The sequence below is a fragment of the Dipodomys spectabilis genome, unplaced genomic scaffold (genome assembly GCF_019054845.1).
Source record: "Dipodomys spectabilis isolate Male_0828 unplaced genomic scaffold, ASM1905484v1 ptg000073l, whole genome shotgun sequence".
NCBI classification, from domain to species: Eukaryota; Metazoa; Chordata; class Mammalia; order Rodentia; family Heteromyidae; genus Dipodomys; species Dipodomys spectabilis.
The window spans coordinates 1,432,485-1,456,484 of record NW_024870750.1 but is presented as its reverse complement, the minus strand read 5'-3'; the positions used below and the strand labels follow the sequence as shown (position 1 = coordinate 1,456,484).

Here is a 24,000-nt window from a genome sequence, read left to right as displayed (position 1 = left end):
CCTTCTTTAAATCTAAGAAACTTAGGATAAAAGCTTGATATCAGACCTGGAATGCCAAACAATTTGATCAACATTATTCTGCTTTTAAGCATTGGTACTAAGTTTCAAACCCAATTTCTTTTTTTTTTTTTTTCCAATTTCTTTTTAAGAAACCATGCTGGCACCAACAGCTCATGTCTGTAATCCTAGCTACTCAGAGGCTAAGATCTGAGGATAGTGGTTCAAAGCCAGCATGGGCATGAGATTCTCATCTTCAATTAACCACCAGAAAACTGGAAATGGCACTGTGGCTCAAAGTGGTAGAGCCCTATCCTTGAGTAGAAAAGCCCAGGAATAGCATTTAGGCACTGAGTTCAAGCCCCACAACTGACAAATAAATGCTGGATGCCTGAATGAAAAAAATTGAGGCTCCAAAAATATAAGACTTCCATACCTATAAATTGTTGTTATATTTTTTAATACTTCTGACATTTTTAATTTAGAAGCGTGATAAGCACAAGATGAATAAAAATGCAATTAAAAGACATTTAAGCTGGGTGCTGATGGCTCATGCCTATAGTCATAGCTACTCAAAAGGCTGAGTTTGTAGTTTGAACCAAGCCCAGGCAAGAAAATTCATAAGACTCTTATCTCAAATTAACCATCAAAGAAAAGCTGGAAGTGGAGCTGTGGCGAGCTGGTAGAACACTAGCCTTAAGCAAAAAAACTCAGAGACAGCACCCAAGCCCTGAGTTCAAGGCCCAAGATTGCCAAGGAGGAAGAAGGGGAAAGGAGAAAGGGACAGGGGGAAAAGGAACAGGAGAATAAGGAAAGGGAAAAGAGAAAAGGGAAAGGGGAAAAAAAGAAGGGAGGGGGAAAAAAAAACATTTAAGCTGAAGGAGTACTTCTCAATTATTTAATTGGTTGTCAATTTAGAGGCACCAGCCAGTCATAGTGACACACATCTTTAATTCTAGCTACCTGGGAGGCTGAAGGAGAATAGAGCTCCAAGGTCAAGATTCAAGAGGCAACTTTTCAACCAATTCCAGGGTATGGTGGTATATTACTATCATCCCAGCTACATGGGAGACTGAGACTGAAGAATTCTGATTAATCAAGAAAAAAAACAGTTCATCACAAGCATCCATTTCGCAATGGAATAAGCTGGGCATGGTGGCATGCACCTGTTACCCTAGCTTCACTGCAAGTATAAAACAAGAAGGTCATGGTCTAGTTGCAGGCCCAGGCAAAAATTGTAAAGTGATGGGGCTGGGAAGGTGGCTCAGTGGTAGAGCGTTTGCCTTGCATGCATGAGGCCCTGGGTTCGATTCCTCAGCACCACATAAGCAAAAAGAAAAAAAGCCGGAAGTGGCGCTGTGGCTCAAGTGGTAGGGCACTAGCCTTGAGCAGAAGAGCTGAGGGACAGTGCACAGGCCCAGAGTTCAGGCTCCACAACTGGACCAAAAAATAAAAAAAATAAGAAATTAAAAAAAAAAAAAAAAAAATTGTAAAGTGAGCCCTTTCAAAATAAACAGTGCAAAAATGCCTGGAGGTAAGGCTCAGTGGGTGAGTCTCCTTAAAAAGTCCCTGAATTCAGACCTCAGAGAAAGAGACAGAGACAGACTGACAGAAACACAGAGATATAGAAAGAGACAGAGCATACCAGGTATTAGTGTATAATGGATATTTGTACCTTATAATTCATGAAAAGCCTTACCTGCTCAGAAACAAGAGTCTGTAGCTTCTGTACTTCTAATTTTAATGTTTTGTTTTGGTCATTTAGAATCTAAGGGGGAAAAATCCATTTTTATTAAGGAAAGAGAGATAATAGATTTACATACTTATAATGTGACAGGCCAATAACACATTGACACCAAACTTTAATCCCACTGGACACTGGGACACTGGGATGTTCCCTGTTGCAGCAACAGATGCTCAATAGTGGAGACAAAAAAGTCGCCAAAGAAAAATCTGTCAAAAATGGTTCGAGGCTGGGAAGTTGGCTCAGTGGTAGAGTGCTTGCCTTGCATGCCTGAGGCCCTGGGTTCGATTCCTCAGCACCACATAAGCAAAAAGAAAAAAGCCGGAAGTGGTGCTGTGGCTCAAGTGGTGGAGTGCTAGCCTTGAGCTGAAGAGCTGAGGGACAGCGCCCAGGCCCAGAGTTCAGGCCCCACGACCGGACCCAAAACAAACAAACAAACAAACAAAAATGGTTCGAGTAAACTAAATTATGAAAGTCTATTACAGAACAGGCAAGAAGGCTATGATAAAATTTACTATTTATCTAAGACTCCCATATTCACCTTGGAAACATGTTACAAAATATTTCTAGATTCAGTACAAATGAAAGTTTATAGTATTGCTTAGAAACACTAAGCAGACAAGTTCAGTTACACACCTTAAATTCTTCCATTTTGTTTGAAATCTCACATTGTAGCTGTTCTTCAAGCAATCTTATTTTATCATCTTTAATGTGAATACTATGAGAAAAAAATACCAATTAAAACTACTTTAGACACTCAGAAGTTTACATGGAAGCTAAGTATACAACTATCAGTTATAGGATAGTACTTTCTACCAAAATTACACTAGAACATCAATATATGAGTGCCTGTATATATCATAGTTTAGTTACCTTTTTTGAATCTTCTCCAACTCATGTGCAGTTGCAGCCTGTGTTTGGAATAAAATAAGAATTTTATTTCAGGTGGGTTGAGAGGGATGGGAGAATACTGAAAGGGGTAATACTGATTAAGATGCATTGTATTTATAAACTGCTTTATAAAATAGCAACTCCTCTTTGTACAAGGACTTAATGATAATAAAATTTTAAAAATTCAAAAAAGAAACATCAAAAAAAATTAGCTCAAAGTAAGTGCTCAAAACTATGCTCTCACTTATTTTTATATATTACATTTCCATGCATTTTCAAGTTATAGCAATATCATACATTCTGTATTTTGCTGCCAAATATTTTAGTCACTTTTTATCCTAATAAAAGGTTTGTCCTTCTTAGAAAACTTGGCAGAAAGCTAAAGAAGCTAGTTCACTAGACTCTTTTTTAAAATGGATTCATGGTATTTCACATTAATTCATTGAACCAAACATTACATGAAACAGAAACAGAAGTTACTTTCAGAAACATATCCCACAGAAAGAAAAACAGAAGTAACCATTGTCATTATTAATTTCACAAACAAAACTAGGGCTCAAGCATCAATCAAAATAATAACAAATTAAAAGTCTGAGGTAAATGCTCTAAAGCAGTAAAAATCTACCTGTTCATTTGTCAGGGCCTGTAATTTCTGCACTTCGGCTTTTAATAAAAAATTCATATTTTGTATATTCTAGAGTAAGAAAAAAACAGAAAATTTTAATAGACTTGAAAATTTAGAAAACATCTTGTTCTATGTAAGAATTAAGCAAACATCTCAAATTACAAATTTCCTAAGTCAGAAAGAGGAACATCAATTTCCTAAATTATATGAATCATACCATGTGATTAAAGCTCTTTGAATTTTTCCTTAGCACTAAAGATTTTATAATTTGGAAGAGATATGGACACTTTTCAAATGAGTTCCAGAATTCTTCATATAAACTCATACTGACTAGAAATCAGAATAATTCAATTCTGAGTTCTATAAAATATTGTAGTTATTTACAAGAATTACTGTACCTTAAGCTCCTCCTCTTTACTTGTTAAGTGATCATGTTCATTTGCTAAAGAATCTTCAGTCTGTTTTATCTGCTTATCCTTTTCTGCAATCCTTTAAGAGGAAACATATTGATGCTTTCTATAAACATTTTACAAACTTATGAACCAACTAATATCATATCATAAATCAAAGATCAAAGAATTAAAAGCCTTAAAGTCATCCTTACTTAAGTAGTTCTAATATAGACTATTTCTATAGTCCCTTTTCATGTTATTAATAATTACCATAAGCATTACCATAACTCCTTAAGTATATACACCTCATTTTAAAACTGAAGGTGAAAGAAGTGACTTTTTTAATTTTTAATTTTTTTTTTTACAAAGAAGTGAATTAACATAAGCTCACAAGTCTAGAAATTTCAAATCTTCTCAACTAAAATGATTCAAATCTATGTAAAATTAATATTAGCACAATGAACAAACAATTTTAAGTATACATAGCTAGAAAGAGTAGATATACCTCCCATCAGAAACAGAAACTAATTTTTCTACTACTCTCAAAACACAATTACCTTTTCCACATAATTGCCAACACTCCAAATAAAGCAAAATTTCCCCAATTTTTTTTAATGAGAAAGCTATCAAAACATAGACATAATGTTTACAGACCCAACATACTACAGAAGAGAAATTTTAAAAAGCAAAAGTTCTACAAATCTAATTCAGAGTATTTATCAAATAGGTTAAAGTACAAAGCTAATCTTAAGTGTTGTATCTAACAAGTATCTGTTAGTGATGACTAAACAATTATTAAGAGAAGTGTGAAAAGGCAGGCTTACACTTTATGCAATTCTTCTGCTAGAACTGAAGCAGAGGTCTAAGAAATAAAAACATTAACATAAAAGGATGAGAGAAAGCTTAAACACTGTACATAATCATCACAATAGAGCTTTAAAAACTAAGAAAAAGTAATACATATAAAGTTGTTAAGGAAGTATCTAGCCAATGATGAGTGTTTAATACAGAATAACTATCACTCTGAAATTAAGTTTGATCACCAACAACCAGTGTTAGGGAATTATATACCACAAGACTTTTAGAACAAATCGCCAGGCCTAGAACAGCTGATAAGCAACAAATATATAGGAAAAAGTAGCCACAACAGTCATTTTGCATTCCTGTGCTTCTTTTCCTTATAATCCACTTCATAATTAAGCTAATTAAGTATGGTGATACTCAGACTCATCTTTCCTTTTCCTTTGTGAAAGCTATTTATAGCATTCTCTAAGTAACTTCTGATATATTTTCTACAGCTCCCTCTCAAATAACTAAATATCTTGATCCAATTTGAGTTGGTAATTTACATGTATATACAACTTGCTCCTTTTCCTAAATGTTCTTTTCAACTCATTTTAGGCCACTGTCTCTACAAATAAAGCAATTAGAAAAATATGTTTACATGTTCAAAGCTTTTGAGTTTGAACTTGTGTGAATCCCAATAATAAGTTTTTAATGTTAAAACCACTTTCACACAGAAAAGTCAACCTTTTAATCTAGTATTTTTGCTATAAGCAACATTTACAATTTAGAAGTTAAATTAAAGTTTATGGTATGTATATTATGGAATCAAGAACTTGGAAGTTCTCATTCTTTTTTTTTTTTTTTGGGTCCGGTCGTGGGGCCTGAACTCTGGACCTGGACGCTGTCCCTCAGCTCTTCAGCTCAGGGCTAGCGCTCTACCACTTGAGCCACAGCACCACTTCCGGCTTTTTTTTTTTTTTGCTTATGTGGTGCTGAGGGATTGAACCCAGGGCCTTAGGCATGCAAGGCAAGCGCTCTACCACTGAGCCACCTTCCCAGCCCTCATTCTTTTTTTCTTAATGTTAGATCATTTGCATTGTAAAGTCTTTCTATCAATAAATAATGTTGCTGAAGAACAATGTCTTAATAATACCATTTTTTAACTTTGGAGCGCTTACCACTAATTTGAAACAGATTCTTTTGCAAATATAATGAAAACTATAGTTAACTCACTACTAGCTCTGTAGTACATGAGCTTGTTTTTTCCCATGTTAGTCAGTATTTTATGAATACCTTTAACACATAAGCCATTGTTCTAGATACCACTTGATTAATTCTTCTTATTTTATTTTATTTTTTATTTTTTTTGGGTCCGGTCGTGGGGCCTGAACTCTGGGCCTGGGCGCTGTCCCTCAGCTCTTCAGCTCAAGGCTAGCGCTCTACCACTTCAGCCACAGCGCCACTTCCGGTTTTTTCTGCTTATGTGGTGCTGAGGAATCGAACCCAGGGCCTCATGCATGCAAGGCAAGCGCTCTACCACTGAGCTACCTTCCCAGCCCCAATTCCTCTTATTTTATAAAAGGCTTGTGGACATAGTTTCCTCACATCATAAGAGCTCTATAATACTCTTCCCTTTCCAATTAATTAAAGTTGAGTTTCTCTGAGTTTTCCCATAGCATTATGCTTTTAATACTCAATGTTTGGAACTCAGGATCATCTTTCATTGACTCAATAACTAGCCTAGTCCAGTGCCAGTTAAATGACTGTTTAAATGGCTGAGAAGCCATCATTAACAATAAGCAATTTTAAAAAGGCATTACCTGAGCTGCTATCTGGGAATGGAATTGCTGAATTTGAGCTTTCAAAGCTTCATTCTGCTCCAAAATATCCTATAAATAACAGCCAAAGAGAAGGGAAAGAGTGTGCTATTAATAAATATCCCAATGACTATAAGAAAAATTACTTACCAGCTTATTTAAGGCATCTTTAGATTTTTTTTATTTAACATAATGATTAAAGTTGGGTATCGATGGCTTACACTTCACAGTTTAAAGTCAGCCAGGACAAAAAAAGTTCCTAGGGCCCCTTTCTCCAGAAGCATAAATAGGCAGACTGTTGTCTAGACATGTATCCAGGCAGAACACAAGACCCTATATCTCAAAAATAACCAGGGCAATAAAAGGTCTGAAGATGTAGCTCAGCAGCAGAGCAAGTATTAGGCCCTGAGTTCAAGCGGAAAAAAAGACAATGGTTAAGCATTTACTCTAAGTTAATTTATAAGGTACATTTTTGCTGTTCTTACAAAGAGTCTGAAATTGTGGATAACCACATCTTTAAAAACAACATACTGGGTAAGATTAAGTGTTACCATCAATCCAGAATTGGGAATAAAGTATATCTTATTCTCGCTTCTAGATACCTAACATTTAATCTTTACTTTCATAAAAAATGATACCTGAACTTGCATTTGTAGAGACTCTTCTTTGTTCACTCTTTTTTGCTCTGATTCCATTAGCTGCATTAGTCTTTGCTCCAACTGTTGCTTTGATACCAAGGTATCTGTAAGCTTGCTATGCAGACTCTGCACTTCATTTTCTTTGGCCACAAATTTACTCTGCAAATCTGCAGCAAAATATGACATCTTACAAAGGACTCTTCACTCCTTTTCTAGGAATCATCTCCTCTAGAAAACTTTATCATGTCTACCCCACTTCCTTTTGCTTTTATCATATCATATTGTATTAATTCATGTATTTTGCTAGCATAAGCTTCTTAAGCCCAGAGATCACTTTTATGTATATCCACAACTATACTCAAAAGTGGGCATACACCATATAGTGAATGGTGCACAAACTTTTTTAACCTATTATAGCATATCCTAGTCCTATTTTTTATTTCCCCAATGTTACTTTTTTAAAATTTTTTTGTAAGGATGCTGTACAGAGGGGTTATAGTTATATCAATAAGGTAATGAGTACATTTCTTGTGGAGCACTGTTACCCTCTCTTTTGTTTTTCTCCTATTATCCCTTCCCTCCCCCGTTTCTTCCCCCAGCCCCCTCACCCCAGCCAGTATAAAGTTCATTTCCAACATAGTGTCTTGTGAATATCATTGTTGCAATGGGTCATCCTGTGTCCTTGTTTCAGCATTTTATTATTCCCCTTCCCTCCCCACTCAATGTTACTTTAATAAAACTATTCCAATGAGTGCCTTCTAAATTCTGTGAACTCGGATACCTTAAAATGCCTTGTATTTTGCTACAAAGAAAAATCCTGAAGAAATCTATTGTCTGAAGGCTGGCAAATGTCCTGATTTAAAATGATAGATAACTTTTCTGTCATTTCACAGAGAGAACTATAAAAGAACTAGGAAAATGAGAAATATGAACTACTTTTATTTCATTTCACAAAAGACAAAGTAAATGTTAAAACAATCTCTAACTTGGTAGAGTAGAGGAACAACTACCAAAAAAAAATTTATAAAGCTCTAAAACCAAGAAAGGCTAATGACAGGAGATACCAGATATTAGGAGAGCTGCTTCCCTGGCCCATACCATCAACAAGTTAAAAAGCAGAGTGTTAGGGAAACCACTACTACAACCATGGATAAAAAGATATATGTATGCAATTCTATGTCTATTTTTGAAGAAAAACAAAAGGAACAAAACTAAACTTAAATGTAACTTAAAACTTAAACACATAGTGGTCATATTTAGGATAGAAGGCAGAACACAGAACTGAGAACATAATTTCAAACTACTAAGAATAAAAGTTAAAAAATGGAAGTAATGCCTTCAAAATTTTGTAGAGAAAATTATTTTCAACTTAAGACTTAACATCCAGTCAATATACCAGCTACATCTTGAAAGGAGAATAAAAATGTTTTTAGTTATGTGGGGCCTCTACAAAAAAAAAAAAAAAAAGTACTTTACTAAATGAAGGAGAAAAACAAGAAAGACAAGTATAACAAAAGATCCAGAAAAAAAGATAGAAAGACAAAAGTAATCTCAAGAGAAGACAACTATGGAGCCAACCTAAGTACTAAATAGAACAAGAAAACTAAAGACTGAACAAAGAATATAAGCCAGGAAAAAAATTGTGAGTTTCTAAAAGTTAATATGTTGAACAACATAAGGATGAGAGATGGGCTGAGTTGGGTGGGTTAGACTGGGTGTAAAGGTTAAGAGAAGTTTAATCATAGATAAAAGTAACTTTTAAGTAGGCAATAAAGCAATAATTAGGTCCAGAAAATAAACAGCTGGTAAAGGAAAGAATCAGTTTTACATATAGCTTGGCTCAGCATTCTACTATACATAATGTATAATCAATATTGTCAATCAAAAAACATACATTAACAATTCAGGCCAATGACAAACAGGCAGGTAGGAGAAATGATGTGGGAAGTAAGTCCTCATTTTCTCCAATAGATAATCAGACTTCTATTAAGAAAGGCCAGCGTAGGTACTGACATGTATGCTTAGAAACAAGGAAGATAAAACACTAAAACCAAAAGGGAAAATTTTGAAATGTTACAGCTAGTAAGTGACTTTATTTTCTACAGTTATATCACTTATAGTTTTAATCCTTTTAGTGAGATTTCTGTGCTTCACTGGTGGGACATAAAATATGAAATATTAGCCTAAAAAAAAAGAAAAAAGGCATGGTACAGGTGGCTCAAACCACCTAGCTACTCAAGAGGCTAAGATCTGAAGATCACTATTCAAAGCCAGCCTGGGCAGAAATCTGTGAGATGAGAGTCTCATCTCCAATTAACCAGGAAAAGCTGCAAGTGGAACTGTGCCAAGTGGTAGGGCATTAGCCTTGAGCAAAGAGCTCAAGAACAGTGCATAATCCCTGAGTTCAAGCCCCGGGACTAGAACAAAAAAAGAGAAATGGGCCTTTACAAATCTTCTGTACACTTAAACATTAAGAAGATAGTTATTCTAGAGAGAGAGGATTCAGACAAAATCAAAAGTCTAATGAGACAAAAATTCTATCTAATTATTTGGAACTCCCTCTTTTATGGAAGAAAGAGAATAGTGGAGACATAAATAACATATAGAACACAAGCTCCATTATCTCCAAGATGGGTCCTTCAAATTATGAATAGTAAAGAGTAGAAGTTAAGGTTTTTTAAATAGCTCAATAAAACTGCTTGAGGTAATCTTCTCATTACTATTCTCCTCATAACTCAAGACCTAGGCACTGTCCTTGAGCTCTTTTACTCAAAGCCACCACTCTACCACTTTGAGCCATAGCACCACTTCCAGTTTTCTGGTGGTTACTGGAGATTAGAATCTCATGACATTTCCTGCTCAGGCTGGCTTTGAACCATGATGCTCAGGATCTAAGCCTCCTGAGTAGCTAGAATTGCAGGTGTGAGCCACCAATGCCCAGCTTATGAATCTTTTCTTAGAAACAAAAAGTGAAAAGAAGAGTTAAATCAAGGAAGCCAAAGGAGGAAACTACAGGAAAAAAAAAAAAACTTTTTCTGTCAGTCATGGGGCTTGAACTCTGGGCCAATGCATTGTTCCTCAGCTCTTCAGCTTGAGGCAAGCACGCTACCACTTGAGTCACAGTGCCACTTCCAAAAAAATTTTTTAATAGGTTTTAATAGCTTTTAAACAGTCTTCTATTTCCCTAATGTGTTCTGAAATTTTGCCTACAACTTGATGTTTTAGGCTAAACTAGTAGATTTTAAAAGCTATTTTTTACTGAGCTAGAAGAAACCAAAATGCCAAATATACTCTTCCTCACAGATGGATAAAACATTGCATGCATAGTTGACATTAATGTCTTGTACCTTACCTTGCTGTGCTGCCTCATGCTCTGCTGTTCGTTTCCTAATGTAGCTTTGAACTTCATCCCATCTCCTCTCAGCTTCTTGTAATTGAACCTTGATATTTAAAATGAGAGAAGGATAAATCCTCACCAATACAAGACTTCAACAAGGCATTTTCTACTTGTATCATTTACAACAATTTATCTTCTACATTTTAATAAAACATAATGTTCATAATCTGCCAGCCAGAAGTGCAGCTGTGGCTCAAGTTGCCTTGAGCAATAAAGATCACAGACAGTGCCCCAGTCCCTGAGTTCAAGCCCTAGAACCAGCACCAAAGAGAAGAGAGGAGAGGGAGGGGGAAAAAAAATGGGGGGAGAAGAGGAGGGAGGAGGAGAGGGAGAGGTGGGAGGGGGAGGGAGGGACAAAGAAAGGAAAGAAGGAAGGGAAGGAGGGAAGGAGGGAGGGAGGGAGGGAGGAAGGAAGGAAGGAAGGAAGGAAGGAAGGAAGGAAGGAAGGAAGGAAGGAAGGAAGGAAGGAAGGAAGGAAGGAAGGAAGGAAGGAAGGAAGGAAAGAAGGAAGGGAAAAGAAAAGAAAATGCATAAGGCTCTCAAGTACATATAAGAGAAATCAATCTGCTCCTCTTTCAATAAGCCTGAGAAAGTTCCTGCATGCATGCATCTCTTCACAGTATGAACATCTCATTCTATCAAGTACCATTCTAGTGTCTGAAAATACAGTATGTAATATTTTTGTTTATTGTGGCTCAAATGCAAGCCACTGCAGCAGTATTTGTTCTTATTTTCAATTAAAGGGAAAACTAATCCAATGTGCTAAGAAAAATATTGAGATTTTCAAGTTGCAAATGAAGAAAAGGATGTTTAAAAGGTAATTTTAGTTCTAGGCATCTACCCTGAACAACAGGAACCAATATACAAGGACACATGCACCTCCATGTTTATTGCAGCACTGTTCACAATAGCTAGGATATGGAAACAACCCAGATGCCCCACCACAGATGAATGGATCCAAAAATTGTGGTATCTATACACAATGGAATATTATGCAGCCATTAGAAATGACAAAATAATGGCATTTGCAGGGAAATGGATGGAGCTAGAAGAAATCATGTTGAGTGAGGTAAGCCAAGATCAAAAAGACAAACAGTACATGGTCTCCCTGAAGAGTAGATGTTAAATCCAAAATGTTAGGTGATACGACAAAATTAATAGGACTTAAGAAGCAAAGAACTTCCACTCATATGGTCGAACCACTACTAAATATCCCCATGCTGCTGATCACATGTATGGTGTATATGTGGTACACCGTTATATGTTATAGACCATGATAGACAATTTGCACCAGCAAAGTTAGAATGAGCTTATGACTTTAAATGAGCATCATTGTTCCACAATACTGTGGAATTTGGGAAATTATGTAATCACTTAATCACAATTAAAAAAAAAAAAAGAACCTCAGGGAAGGTAGGGAGGGAAGGGATAGTAGGGGGGAAACAATGGAGGGGGGTAACAATGCTCAATAGGAAGTATACTTATTACCTTACTCATTTATTTCATGTAACTGTAACCCTCTGTATAGTATCTTTACAATAAAAAAAAGGTAATTTTAGCCACATGACATTTCCTAAACATGTAGGCCTTATATACCCTCAAAAGTGAAATTAAATTCCACTACTTACTTATGCTAGTCAATCAGCTAACTATATTTTCCCTATCTTCAGTCTTTAGTTTCAAATTCAAGTTTATATTCATTCAATTCTTTCATCAAGACATTTCTGTATAGCCAGAGCACTTAAATTATGTGTCTTATTCAACCTCAAATTGTGTTTCTCAAATTTAAACACACATTTAGGTTACCAAGTAAAATATCTCTATTACTCAAAAAGTAATAAAAATGGAAATATATTACCTTCAACTGGGTGACCGCTTGCTCAGCATTCTTCTTTTGAACTTCCTCTTGCTGTAGCTTTCCTGTTTTCTCAGTCAGCTCATTTACCAACCTAGCATAATCCTGGCGTAGTTTATTTAGTTCTGCAGACTGCCTGAAAACAATAACTACATTAGGAACCTTTCATTATTACACATATACATAATAATAAATACAATATATTTTATGTTAGTTTTGCTGAACTGGTAATCCTGATGGCAAAATGAAAAGGAACACAACTGATCATTAATAATCAAGTTGGGGTAGGTGAAATTCTTAAATAATTTTTTTTTTTTTTTTGGGTCCGGTCGTGGGGCCTGAACTCTGGGCCTGGGCGCTGTCCCTCAGCTCTTCAGCTCAAGGCTAGCGCTCTACCACTTGAGCCACAGCGCCACTTCCGGCTTTTTTCTTTTTGCTTATGTGGGGCTGAGGAATCGAACCCAGGGTCTCAGGCATGCAAGGCAAGTGCTCTACCACTGAGCCACCTTCCCAGCCCCTTAAATAATTTTAATGATAATTATATCATTTCTAAAAATATAAAATATCAAGTAAAATAGATGATTAAAAACTCATAAGGATAACTAGACAATGTCATTCTTAAAGTTCTCTTCTAGATACTTATTAAACTCAACCAATTCATTGCAACTGGACTATTCTGGTTACCCAGAGAAAGAACATTTTTTAACTCTAATAAAATAAATGTTCATGTTATTAAAAAATAAAAAATATTAAGTAAGGTGGAGTACTTATTTCTCTGTATTATTAGACTATGAGTTTCTACAAATTATTATTTCTTGGTGGGGCTGGGAGAGATTAGGGACATCAAAGGAAGGGGTGAAAGATAAAAGAAATGACACTGATCAAAATGTATTGTACTCATAAACTGACGTGTGTGCCGTGTGTGTGTGTGTGTCTGTGTGTGTGTACATACACCAGTTCTCAGAACCTGAAGGCTACCACTTTACCACCTGAACCGCAACTCCACTTTCAGCTTTTTGGGTGGCTTAATTAAAGATAAAAATCTCATGGACTTTTCCACCTTAGATGGCTTCAAACCAAGATCCTCAGATCTCAGCATCCTGAGTAAGCTAGGGCAGTGGCATGGGCCACTGGCACTCAGCTTTAAATATAATTTTTCTCAAGTGGCTCAAGAATCATCTATATCCTCCAAAGGAGGAGGCTGCAATGCTTGGTAAGAAATGTATGCATTATCCTGCCCATGTAATTGTAACCCCTCTGTACAGTATGTTCACAAATAAAATTAAATTAAATTAAAAAAAAAAAAGAATCATCTATATCCTATCTAATCTATAGGAATGTATCTTTACTTGTAGACTCCTAAGCATCACCTGAGAGCCACAGAGCTTTTTAAATTAGTCAGGTGCTATTCAGAATAATGAAGTTAGAGAATTCTGTCATAGGGGACACATGGTTTAAAACTTTAAATTCAGCCTGATAAATTTTAAGAGTGCTCCACTAATAGAAATATATATGTATATAACATACATAAAAAGATACACATTCATTATATACACATATATGATATGTAGTTGATATGTAGCTAAAGTCCTTCACACAGTGAAAAAGAATTGTTTATAAAAGTAACTCAATTTTACAAGCAAATGTAAGAAACAGAAGTCTAAACAATTACTATCAAATATAATTTAAGAAAATACTCTAAAAAGAAATGTATTCATCACCTGACTTATGTAACTATATCCCCTCTATACATCACCTTTACAATTAAAAGAAAAAGTACTTTATATTTAACTTAAAATGTAACATTTTAGAAACATACTTGCTTTCCAGCTGGTTTGTAGTATTGCTGACTGCATCTCTCAATATACCATTTTCCTGCTTCAAGTGAGCTATCTCTGCTTCCATCTGCTCTCGAACTTGTTGAAACTATTTTACACAAAAAAGATTTAGAAAAGAAAAACTGACAAAGCTACTTTTCCCCCAACACCCAGTATTGAGTACTGAACTCAGTGCTTCTTGAAACATGTCCCTAGTCTTTATGCTTTTAGTGCATTTTTCAGGTAAGGTCTCATGTTTGTTTGTTTTTGCCAAAGCTGGCCTCAGGCAATGATTTCCACCTCCTGAGCAGCTAGAAATACAGGTGTGCTAGCTTTCCTGCCAGCTTATTTAAGATATGATCATTAATCTACTCCTACATTCAGCCTCTTATCTTCCCCACAACTCCCACAGCCTCCAACAGAGATCTGTCCCTGTTTGATGAGGAGCTGGGAAAAAGGATATGTACCATTATACCTGGCCCAAAAGTTACCTATTTAGAAGAAATTTTACTATCATGAGAATGTAAAAAAAAATGTAGAATAAAATCAGAATTATTCTTTTCAAGTAAATATAAACACATTTAAAGAACTTTATTAATAGTATAAACTGATAAATGTAAATAGAAGCTGCAACAGAATCAAAAATAAGGCTAGCCATTGCTTTATTTGAAATATAAAACACCTAATTTCAGAATTAAAAGATTGTTTAGGTCTTGCTTACTCAATATAGGGTTACACCTGCCTGTCAGTTTGATATTAGCAATATTTTTAAATGAAAGAGTTCAGTTACCTAAAGTTTAAAAACTGAAAATATACTCAAATGCACTTATATTAAGTCACAAATTGAAACAAATTGAAACATAATTAGATAATACAAAAACCTACCTGAAAAATATCCTGACTACTAGTAAATATAAACATACTATGGACTAACTCATGACTGTAACCCTACCTACATAGGAGGCTGAGATGTGAGGATCCCAGTTCAAAACCAGCCCAAGCAGAAAAGTCCATGAGACTCTTAGCTCCACCAGAAAACTGGAAGTGGCGCTGTGGCTCAAGTGGTAGAGCACTTGCCTTGAGCTGAAGAGCTCAGGGACAGCACCCAGCGTTCAAGCCCCATGACCAACAAAAACAACAAAAAAAAAAGACTAACATATTAATCTTTTCTTTTCCTGGTCCTGAGGCTTGAACTCTGAGCCTGGGTGCTATCCCTGTGTTCCTTTTTTTGCTCAAGGCTAGCTAGCACTCTACAATTTGGGCACAGTGCCACTTCTGGCTTTTTCTGTGATTTAATTGGAGATCAGAGTCTCACATAGTTTCCTGCCAGGGCTGGCTTTGAACCTCATCTCAGTCTTCTGAGATTACAGTCATGAACCACTGGAACCCAGCATATTAGTCTTTTTTATGGTGGGACTGCTTGAAATCTGACTCAGACCCTTGAACATCCTAGGCCAACACTACTGATAAGCTACATCACTGCCATCATAACAGATAAAAGGTCTAACAGGTTTAAACATATCTTTACTATTTTACAGTCATCACTACCATTTGCTTCTCTAATTCTTTTAAAACTATAATCTATGTCTATTAACCAATAATCTTCATTCAACCTTCTCTCTAGCCCCTGCAACTACCAATGTAACTTTCTTCTAGATTTTAATTTTTTTAATTTCAGAATAACAGATCAGAAGTGAAGAATACTGTATCTTACATTGACAAAGACATATTACTTTATTATGCAAAATTATTTGGTGGCTCACGCCTGTAATCCTAGCTACTCAGGAGGCTGAGATCTGAGGATCACAGTTCAAAGCCGGGCCCGGGCAGGAAAGTCCATGAGACTCTTATCTCCAATAAACCACTAGAAAACCAGAAGTGGCGCTGTGGCTCAAGCAGTAGAGCACTCGCCTTGAGCTGAAGAGCGCAGGGACAGCACTCAGCCCAGAGTTCAAGCCCCATGACCAACCAAAAAAAAAAAAATTACTTTTTAGGGAAATTAAGTGTTGATAACTTTATTAGTAATTCAAATTAATTGAAAATGATATGTTTTTTTTCTTACCCCCATCCCCCATCTTGGGGCTTGAACTCAGGGCCTAGGAACTGTCTCTGAGCTTTTGCTCAAGGCTAGCATTCTAACACTTGAGCCACAGCACCACTTCCAGATTTTACTGTGTGTGTGGTACTGAGGAATCAAACCCAGGACTTCATGCATACTAAGTAAAGCACTCTACCACTAAGCTACATTCCCAGCCCTTATTTTTCAGAGAATTTATATGGAATCTATATCCTGATCTCCATAAGTAATTAGGTAAAAGAATGTTGGATCATTTCGGTATCATCACCTTCAAAAAGAGATGCTGCTACAAGTACTTGATTGTATTTCAAATAAACAATAAATAGGAATTAAGAAAAGATCACTTTAAATCAGTTATTCAATAACCTGATTGATAAAAGAATATAGCAAATGGCTGGAGAATGACAAGATTGCAGAGTGGGCCAAATGAAAGCTAGAACCTATGGACAGAGTAACAACCTGACAACAGTTTCATTCACTTCTTTTTTGTTATCAGTAACATTTCCATGAAAAATACTCGAACTCAGCAGTAAGGAATAATTTTATAAAGTTTGGCAGACTGGCAATATAATCAAAGTAATGTCATAAAAAATTATCTAGTATCAGTTACAGTTAGAATGGAAAAGAGCAAAGTATTAATAAGGGGCTATAATTATCCTACTATGAAATAAAGATACTTAACAACCAAGTGCAATCTGAATCTTTAAGATTCAGACCAATTTTCAGACTGAGAAAGAAAAAGCAAAAGATTCAAGCATAAGGAAAATAATGTTGATCAACAGGCAAGAATTTAGCTTTAGACATGTTAAATCTGACATAATGACAGACCTTCCAAATTGAAGTATTAGCCAGCAAATGAAAGTAACAATTTCAAAGTGTCACTGACCCAGAGAATTCAACTAAGGGTAGTATTATTAGCTCACTTGGCAAGGAGACTGAATCCATGTTCTTCAGAACATGGAACCAGGCAGAGCAGGAGAGAAAGAGAGGCAGAATTCACTAGTCTAGACCTAAGCAGAATCATGAAAACTCATGACACATGGAAAAGACAAACAGTAAGAACTGACTCTCTAGAAATGTTAACAGAAGATAGGTATAACAAGAGTATAACAAGAGACAAAAGGTAAGTCAAAACTCAAGAATCATTATACACTATTATCCCCTCTCTGCTCCAATTTTTCCCCTCCGTTCTTAACACCAAGCCCCATCTACTCAACTCTATTATTTTTACTCAAACGTATTCCTTCATTTTCAACATCTGATTTTTGTTCCTTATGTGTTCTTTTTTTGTCAGTCATGGGACTTGAACTTGGGACCTAAGATTACAGGCATGAGCCACAGGCACCTGGCCTCCTTGTTTTCTCTGACTTGAATTCCTCCAAAACCCTTCAAACTACCCCTTGTTTGACTCTACACATTGTTACCAGAGTGAAAATTAAATATAATAATAATTACTGCTGGCTTGCTTTAACTCTTTTATTGTCTGCCAAGTCTTCAGACAAGGTCCTTAGATAGGACCCTACATGCTTCTCTACATCTTTCTCTTCTTCATTTCTATCCTGGCTCCCAATTCCCAGAACTCTTATTCATTTTTGCACAGTGGAAACATAATCCTGGGTCATATAAGAGACATATAAGTCATTATCTCTAGGTATAGAACTAAAGAATCACACCAAGTAGCACTTATATACATACCCTTTTCTCATTCACACTTTACAATGCCTGATTTAAAAAAAAAAATCAACACATTCTATCTACTTCCTAATATCTCCACTGCTCCTTGGTACATAATGCTGGATCTATTTTCATAGTCTATTTCTTTATCTACTTCCAGCCTCCCTACCTCTAATCCCTAACCAGAAAATTTACCTAAGAATGAGGAGTGAATTTGACTAGCTATTCTATGCCAATGGTCCAGCATAATGCCTTGTATGTATAAGATACTTTGAAGTCTGCTAATTAGCTAAATGCATTCATTTTATCACATATCTAAAGAACAAAAATATACCTTCATCTGTATCTGTTGAGTCTCTTGATAACTGACATGCATCTTGTTTTGAAATACATTATGTTCCTTTTCTAATGTTCCAATCCGATCTTTCATCCTTGCCATAACCACATTGCTTCTTTCTTTCTCTGTCATCAGCTCCTGAAAGAGTAAAACATGAGGAGGAGGGGAAGATTCAAAAAAAAAACTATAAAGAACTTACTTGAAATGTACTATAGGCCTGTAACCTACCCCCCCCCCAAAAAAAATGAGTAAAATTATCCTGAATGCTAAAAAGATGTTCAAAAAGCAAAATCAAAAAATTCAAAGGAAAAAAAGACAAAAAAAAACTAACTCTACCTCTTACCTAAGTTCAGACCATTTTATAAGCATTTTGCCACCAAGTGCTTTAGAAAATGAACTTTTTGGTTTAAAAATTAAAACACTGAGAGCCTAGGATAAATCCTGTAGTGTAACTTGATTACTAAAAACATACTTCAAAAGTTAGTTATTATTTTCAAGGACCTGTTATTTCTGAGGATACTAAAAAAGGCCTAGAAAAAAAAGAAAAAAACAGGTCTTAGTACAGAGGGAAAAAAGCTTAATCTCTTCCCTTAGACGAGATTAGATTATATCTGTATTAAAACAAAAGTTTGGGTAAAAGTCAGAAGTCAAATCTTTGTCATCTTCCCAACTCAAATACTAAAAGGGTTTTCACTTTCTTTTTCAAGTGTTATCAACTCCTAGAATATTACCACAGTACATCAAAGCCAACCAATTTGTCATCTGTAGATATGACTAATTAGTCCATGTCCCTGCTCTAAGAAACTAATTGACAAAACAATTTTGTCATTTATGATTGCTTCTAAGTTAGTTTATACCCTTAAATTTTTTATTTGTATTTGCAAGTTGTTACACTGATACACAATGTAACTAAGAAATATACACATCTTAAGTACAAGTTATCAAAAAATAGCTAACTTATTTTTAAACAGTCTACAAGCAATTGTCACATAAAACTAAGTAACCGTAAGGAAGCAGACTTATCATATCTAAAAGGGTACTTGCATTGATTTCACATTCACTTGAAAATAACATAAAGGGTTTATATTTAAGCAAAGCCTATTCATTCTCTAGATACATCAAGTAACTAGGTAGGTGGATAAATCAAACTCATTTCCCCACTATATTTAATTCTTAAATGGAGAAATAATAAACACTTGAGGAAGAAAATCAAATTATTTTTAGTTTGAATTATTTTCTTTTATTCTACATAATTTTTTAAGTTTGTTTTGCTTTTTGTTGCTGTTTTGTAGTTTCTTCCCCTTCTAAACTAAAATTAATGGGGTTTGAAGTTGATAAAAATTGTAAACATACTGTTTATAAATAAGTGACTTCTATGAATGCTTTTCATTTACCCCATAAATTGAACTTAAGATTACAATCAAGTTTTGTTCTTATACAGAGAATAGATGTAGGTCTAACTATTTTCAAATAAACTTCCGCTGGGCGCAGTAGCTCACGCCTGTAATCCTAGCTACTCAGGAGGCTGAGATCTGAGGAGCACAGTTCAAAGCCAGCCCAGGCAGGAAAGTCCATGAGACTCTTATCTACAATAAACCACTAGAAAACCAGATGTGGCGCTGTGGCTCAAGTAGTAGAGCACTCACCTTGAGCTGAAGAGCTCAGAGATAAGTGCCCAGGCCCAGAGTTCAAGCCCCACGACCGACAAAATAAATAAATAAATGAATAAAATAAATTCCCAGGCCTCTCAACAGAATGATAGCATAAGATTAAGATATCTAGTTAAGTACTGTTATTTTAAATTAATAATTCAGCTATAACATAGGTTATGTCTTGAGTAAGAAACTTTACTATAAAAATTCTGAAAAAAGTTATTTTTTGGTATAAATTTATTATACAAATAATGAAATCAGGGAAAAGGGGCAATGTTTATCCTTTCATTGTTTTGATTTAGGAACTATATCCATTGAACCTAAGAATGTCTTCACCTGGGTTAACTGTTTACAGCGATCCTTTGCTGCAGCACCATCTTCCTTTAGAGCAGCAAGCAATTTGTCCTTTTCCTGAAGCTGATGCAGAAGTGCAGTCAATTCTCCTTTACTTGACTACAATGAGACATCAATTCAGATCAGTATTAGTTGATATGGCTAATGAAAACTATAAATGAAATAATCTAATATCAAGTTTTTGGGTCCATGTAGAGGTCAATGTACAGCATACAAAGTAAAGTGACTGCCTAAACTGCAAAATTTAGGAAAATCATTATAATGTTTATCTAACATAACCAATCAATTAGAATTACATATCAAGAAACACGTTTTATAGGGTTGGGAAGGTGGCTCAGTGGTATAGCTTGCTTTGCATGCATGAGGCCCTGGGTTCCATTCCTCAGCACCTCATAAGCAGGAAAAAAAAAAAAGCCGAAGTAGTGCTGTTGCTCAAAGTGGTAGAACACTAGCCTTGAGCTGAAGAGCTGAGGGAAAGTGCCCAGGCCCAGAGTTCAGGCTCCACAACAGACAAAAGAAAAATTAAAAAAAAAAAAAACATACACACACATTTTACAAAGAATTATAGGACTTCTCGTTTTAAGCATAAAGTCAAAATTAGCAATATCCCTTCTTTTCCTTCTAGAAGACTAAAAGAAATATGAAACCAAAACATAACCTACCTCCAATGAAACAATCATGTATTTATAATCACAACACAATACTAACATAGAAGTAAAGACCAAACCCTCCCAGGTGCTTAACAATGCTGTCAGAGCATGCCTATTGCTGCAGAGATGCCATGGGTATGTAGTTCTCTAAAGTTAACAAGCATTTCACAGAAGAAAAAAATCAATGAAAGCCTCAAGGAGGAAGAATGAAGGAAGAAAAAAAAAACACATAAACTTTGCTCAGAGAGCACTAACGATGAAGCAGAATGAATGAAAAGAGACTTTTCTCTACTAAGGCCACAAGTCTTTATCTGGAAGACTTTAACTTGGCCAAAGGATTATTTCAGAATATCAGCCTGCCTTAGTCCTTCACTATTATCACCTTTAAGCATAGAGATGACCTAAGAGAATGCTCTTCTTAGGGGAGAAGTATTTGTGAAATAAATTTAAAATAAGTAAAATAAAATGAAAAAGTAAAGTAAGCAAGGCACTAGTTGCTCATGGTGTCTGTAATGCTGGTACTCAGGAGGTTGAGATTTGAGGATCACAGTTCAAAGCCAGCCTGACAGGTAAAGTCCATAAAATTATTTCCAATTAACCACCAAAAAGCTAGCAGTTAAGGTGTAGTTCAAGTGGTAAGATACTAGCAAAAAATCTCAGAGACAGACTCAGACTCTGACTTCAAGCCCCAGGACCAAGATGGATAGACAGGATAGACAAGATAGGCAAAATAGGAAGGCAGGCAGGCAGGCAGGCAGGCAAGATGGATGGATGATGGATGGATGGATGGATGGATGGATGGATGGATGGATGGATGGATGGATGGATGGATGGGTGGGTGGGTGGGTGGGTGGGTGGGTGGGTGGGTGGACAAATGGACAGACAAACATTCAAGAGAGAGAGAGACTGACAATTAGACAGAGCAATATAACAATGTGTCTACACAGCCTACTTTAAAAAGGAAAGTTGTAGGAAAAATACAAATGGTAAGTGAAAAAAATTAGCAGAAAAAAAGTTGTTAAAGAACAAAAACTGTAATAAAAATGTCATCACAATCTTTACAGATCTAATATAGTAGTTATTTCTAGAAAAGAGAAAAAAATCACAAACAAAACTTCAGAGAGTAAGACCACATAATGAGGTTAAACGTAAGCTAATAAATCTCAAAGTAAAAGTAACAGCATCCCAGTATTTGCCTTCTTACAGGTAGCAAACAGAAAAGAACACACTGCTATAAAAAGGAAGGGCTAGGGTCTTTTTCTCTCAAGGGTAGATAGTAGATAAAAAATAAAATATTAAGGTTTTTTTGGTTATTTTGTTCAATTTTTTTTAAAGGACTAAGACAGGAAAGCTAAGAGAGACAAAGAAAAGACAAGTGCTTAATAAAGATTATTCCCGTTATTTCAATGACATAGAAAAGTTCTCAGTAGGGGCTGGGAAGGTGGCTCAGTGGTAGAGCGCTTGCCTTGCATGCATGAGGCCCTAAGTTCGATTCCTCAGCACCACATAAACAAAAAGAAAAAAAAGCCGGAAGTGGCGCTGTGACTCATGCCCAGGCCCAGAGTTCAGGCCCCACAACCGGACCCAAAAAAAAAAGAAAAGTTCTCAATAAAAAATATTGGCTTGAAACTAAAGACTAGAAAGACATGCTACATCTAAGAGAAAACTGATAAAGGGATCAGAAAATTACATTGTATAAGAATTATATTACAGAAAATTATAGCTGAACATCAAAAGAAATGGCTCCTTTTATGTTTATACAGTGAGAAAATATAATAAGTAATAAACACTTTATTAACCAAAGAAATGTTCTTACTGTTGAGAGTAGTTAGATAAGTGAAAAGGTAGAATGGTTTTCATTTGAAGAAAAAATTAAACCACTCTAAAAATTTTGGGGTGTTAATGTCAGAGCTTGAAATCCAGGCTTTGCACTCACTAGGCTACTGCACTACCACTGAGTCACAGCTCCAGCCTGGCATTCTGCTGGTTATTTTGGTTATTTCTGCCCAGACTGTCTTCAAACCCCAAAGCTCTGGATCTCAGCCTCCTTAGCAGCTGAAATTACAAGCAAGACCTACATTGATGCTTAACTACGTAAGATTCTATTTAAAGCAGATAAGGATGCAGGTAGGGTGTGCATATACACACACCAAGCTTTAGAATAAGAAGTTAAGTCAACCACCTAATATTGAATACCAGCACCATGTTAGCTTACATAAGTAACCTTTCCACCATGACAAAGTATACCTGATGATATAGTGAACTCCATAAGAACAATGTTAAATCCATGAAGTTTTCTTGTTTTAGAGTTTATTTTATATATTTTTTTAAATCTACCACAGCAATGCTTCTGCCATGCAAATCACTTACTTTTGAAGGGAAATATAGACATTTTAAACATATACACACTCTGAACAAAGAGCTCAAGATTTCTGAATGTGCTATCTTCAATCATAAAAGTATTCCATATATACTATACAGCAATTACTTGATCTTGACTTTAACAATTCTAGTCAAAGCATAGTACAGTTTAGCCAAGTGCCAAATAACTTCAAGACCACAAAAATCGTATTTATTTTTAAGCAATTGGCTCTTGTCAAAACATTACATGACTCGATACATGACAAAAGATACTTAGCTAAATTAAAGCACAAAAATTAGTATAACTACATAAAACCATTTCTGAAAGCACTCCAGAACTTTTAGGCATGACTATGGTTCAGGATATTAAAGACAGGAATAGACAATAACAAAGTTCCTCTGGCTGAAGTCTTATTTGAAGGACTTCTAAACTGTTCACCAAAATCAAATAAGCTTACCTTCTTTAAAGCATCTTGTATCACACCTGACTTCTCTTTCAGCAAGTCTACAACACAAAGAGCCTCATCTTCGGAAAACATCATAGTCTTCAAGGACAGAAGAAAATCTTTAAATTTTACTTCAGCATTTTCTTAATTAAAGAAAAAAATTGGTATTTAGAGGCATAAGAAATAACTTCCGTAAAAATAAAAATCAAGAATTCCTGAACCAGAAGTTAACAACCAAGAAAAAATGGACTTACATTTCAGGTCAAATAACAATGAATGCTCTAGTCAAGAAGGAGGAAAATGTGTTTATCATCTGTACTACAGAATAATTACACCAAGTAAAAGTTTGCACAAACTGCAGAATGCTAAAATGCCAGTATGTGCTACTCTATGTATCAAATGTACTCACAATATCCTCATTTAAATTTAATAATCCCAAGAGATAAACTAAATCCCACAGATATAAACTAAATCCCACAGTTGAATAAAT

The 24,000-nt window shown here is 35.5% G+C and overlaps 1 protein-coding gene across 10 annotated transcripts in view; it reads right to left on the bottom strand.

Annotated features, from left to right (window-relative positions):
- Positions 1 to 24,000, bottom strand: part of Ktn1 (kinectin 1) — a 94,932-nt gene that overhangs the window by 47,216 nt on the left and 23,716 nt on the right. For all 10 annotated transcript variants that reach the window (XM_042682474.1, XM_042682473.1, XM_042682475.1 and 7 more), the window contains exons 5-18: positions 23,523 to 23,653; positions 20,036 to 20,152; positions 18,045 to 18,185; positions 13,962 to 14,068; positions 12,146 to 12,278; positions 10,243 to 10,330; positions 6,891 to 7,057; positions 6,256 to 6,324; positions 4,474 to 4,511; positions 3,656 to 3,746; positions 3,258 to 3,326; positions 2,615 to 2,652; positions 2,378 to 2,459; positions 1,697 to 1,765 (exon numbers count right to left, since the gene is read on the bottom strand). In XM_042682474.1, the coding sequence (XP_042538408.1) occupies positions 1,697 to 1,765; positions 2,378 to 2,459; positions 2,615 to 2,652; positions 3,258 to 3,326; positions 3,656 to 3,746; positions 4,474 to 4,511; positions 6,256 to 6,324; positions 6,891 to 7,057; positions 10,243 to 10,330; positions 12,146 to 12,278; positions 13,962 to 14,068; positions 18,045 to 18,185; positions 20,036 to 20,152; positions 23,523 to 23,653 (1,340 nt within the window). The remainder of the gene's footprint in view (positions 1 to 1,696; positions 1,766 to 2,377; positions 2,460 to 2,614; positions 2,653 to 3,257; positions 3,327 to 3,655; positions 3,747 to 4,473; positions 4,512 to 6,255; positions 6,325 to 6,890; positions 7,058 to 10,242; positions 10,331 to 12,145; positions 12,279 to 13,961; positions 14,069 to 18,044; positions 18,186 to 20,035; positions 20,153 to 23,522; positions 23,654 to 24,000) is intronic.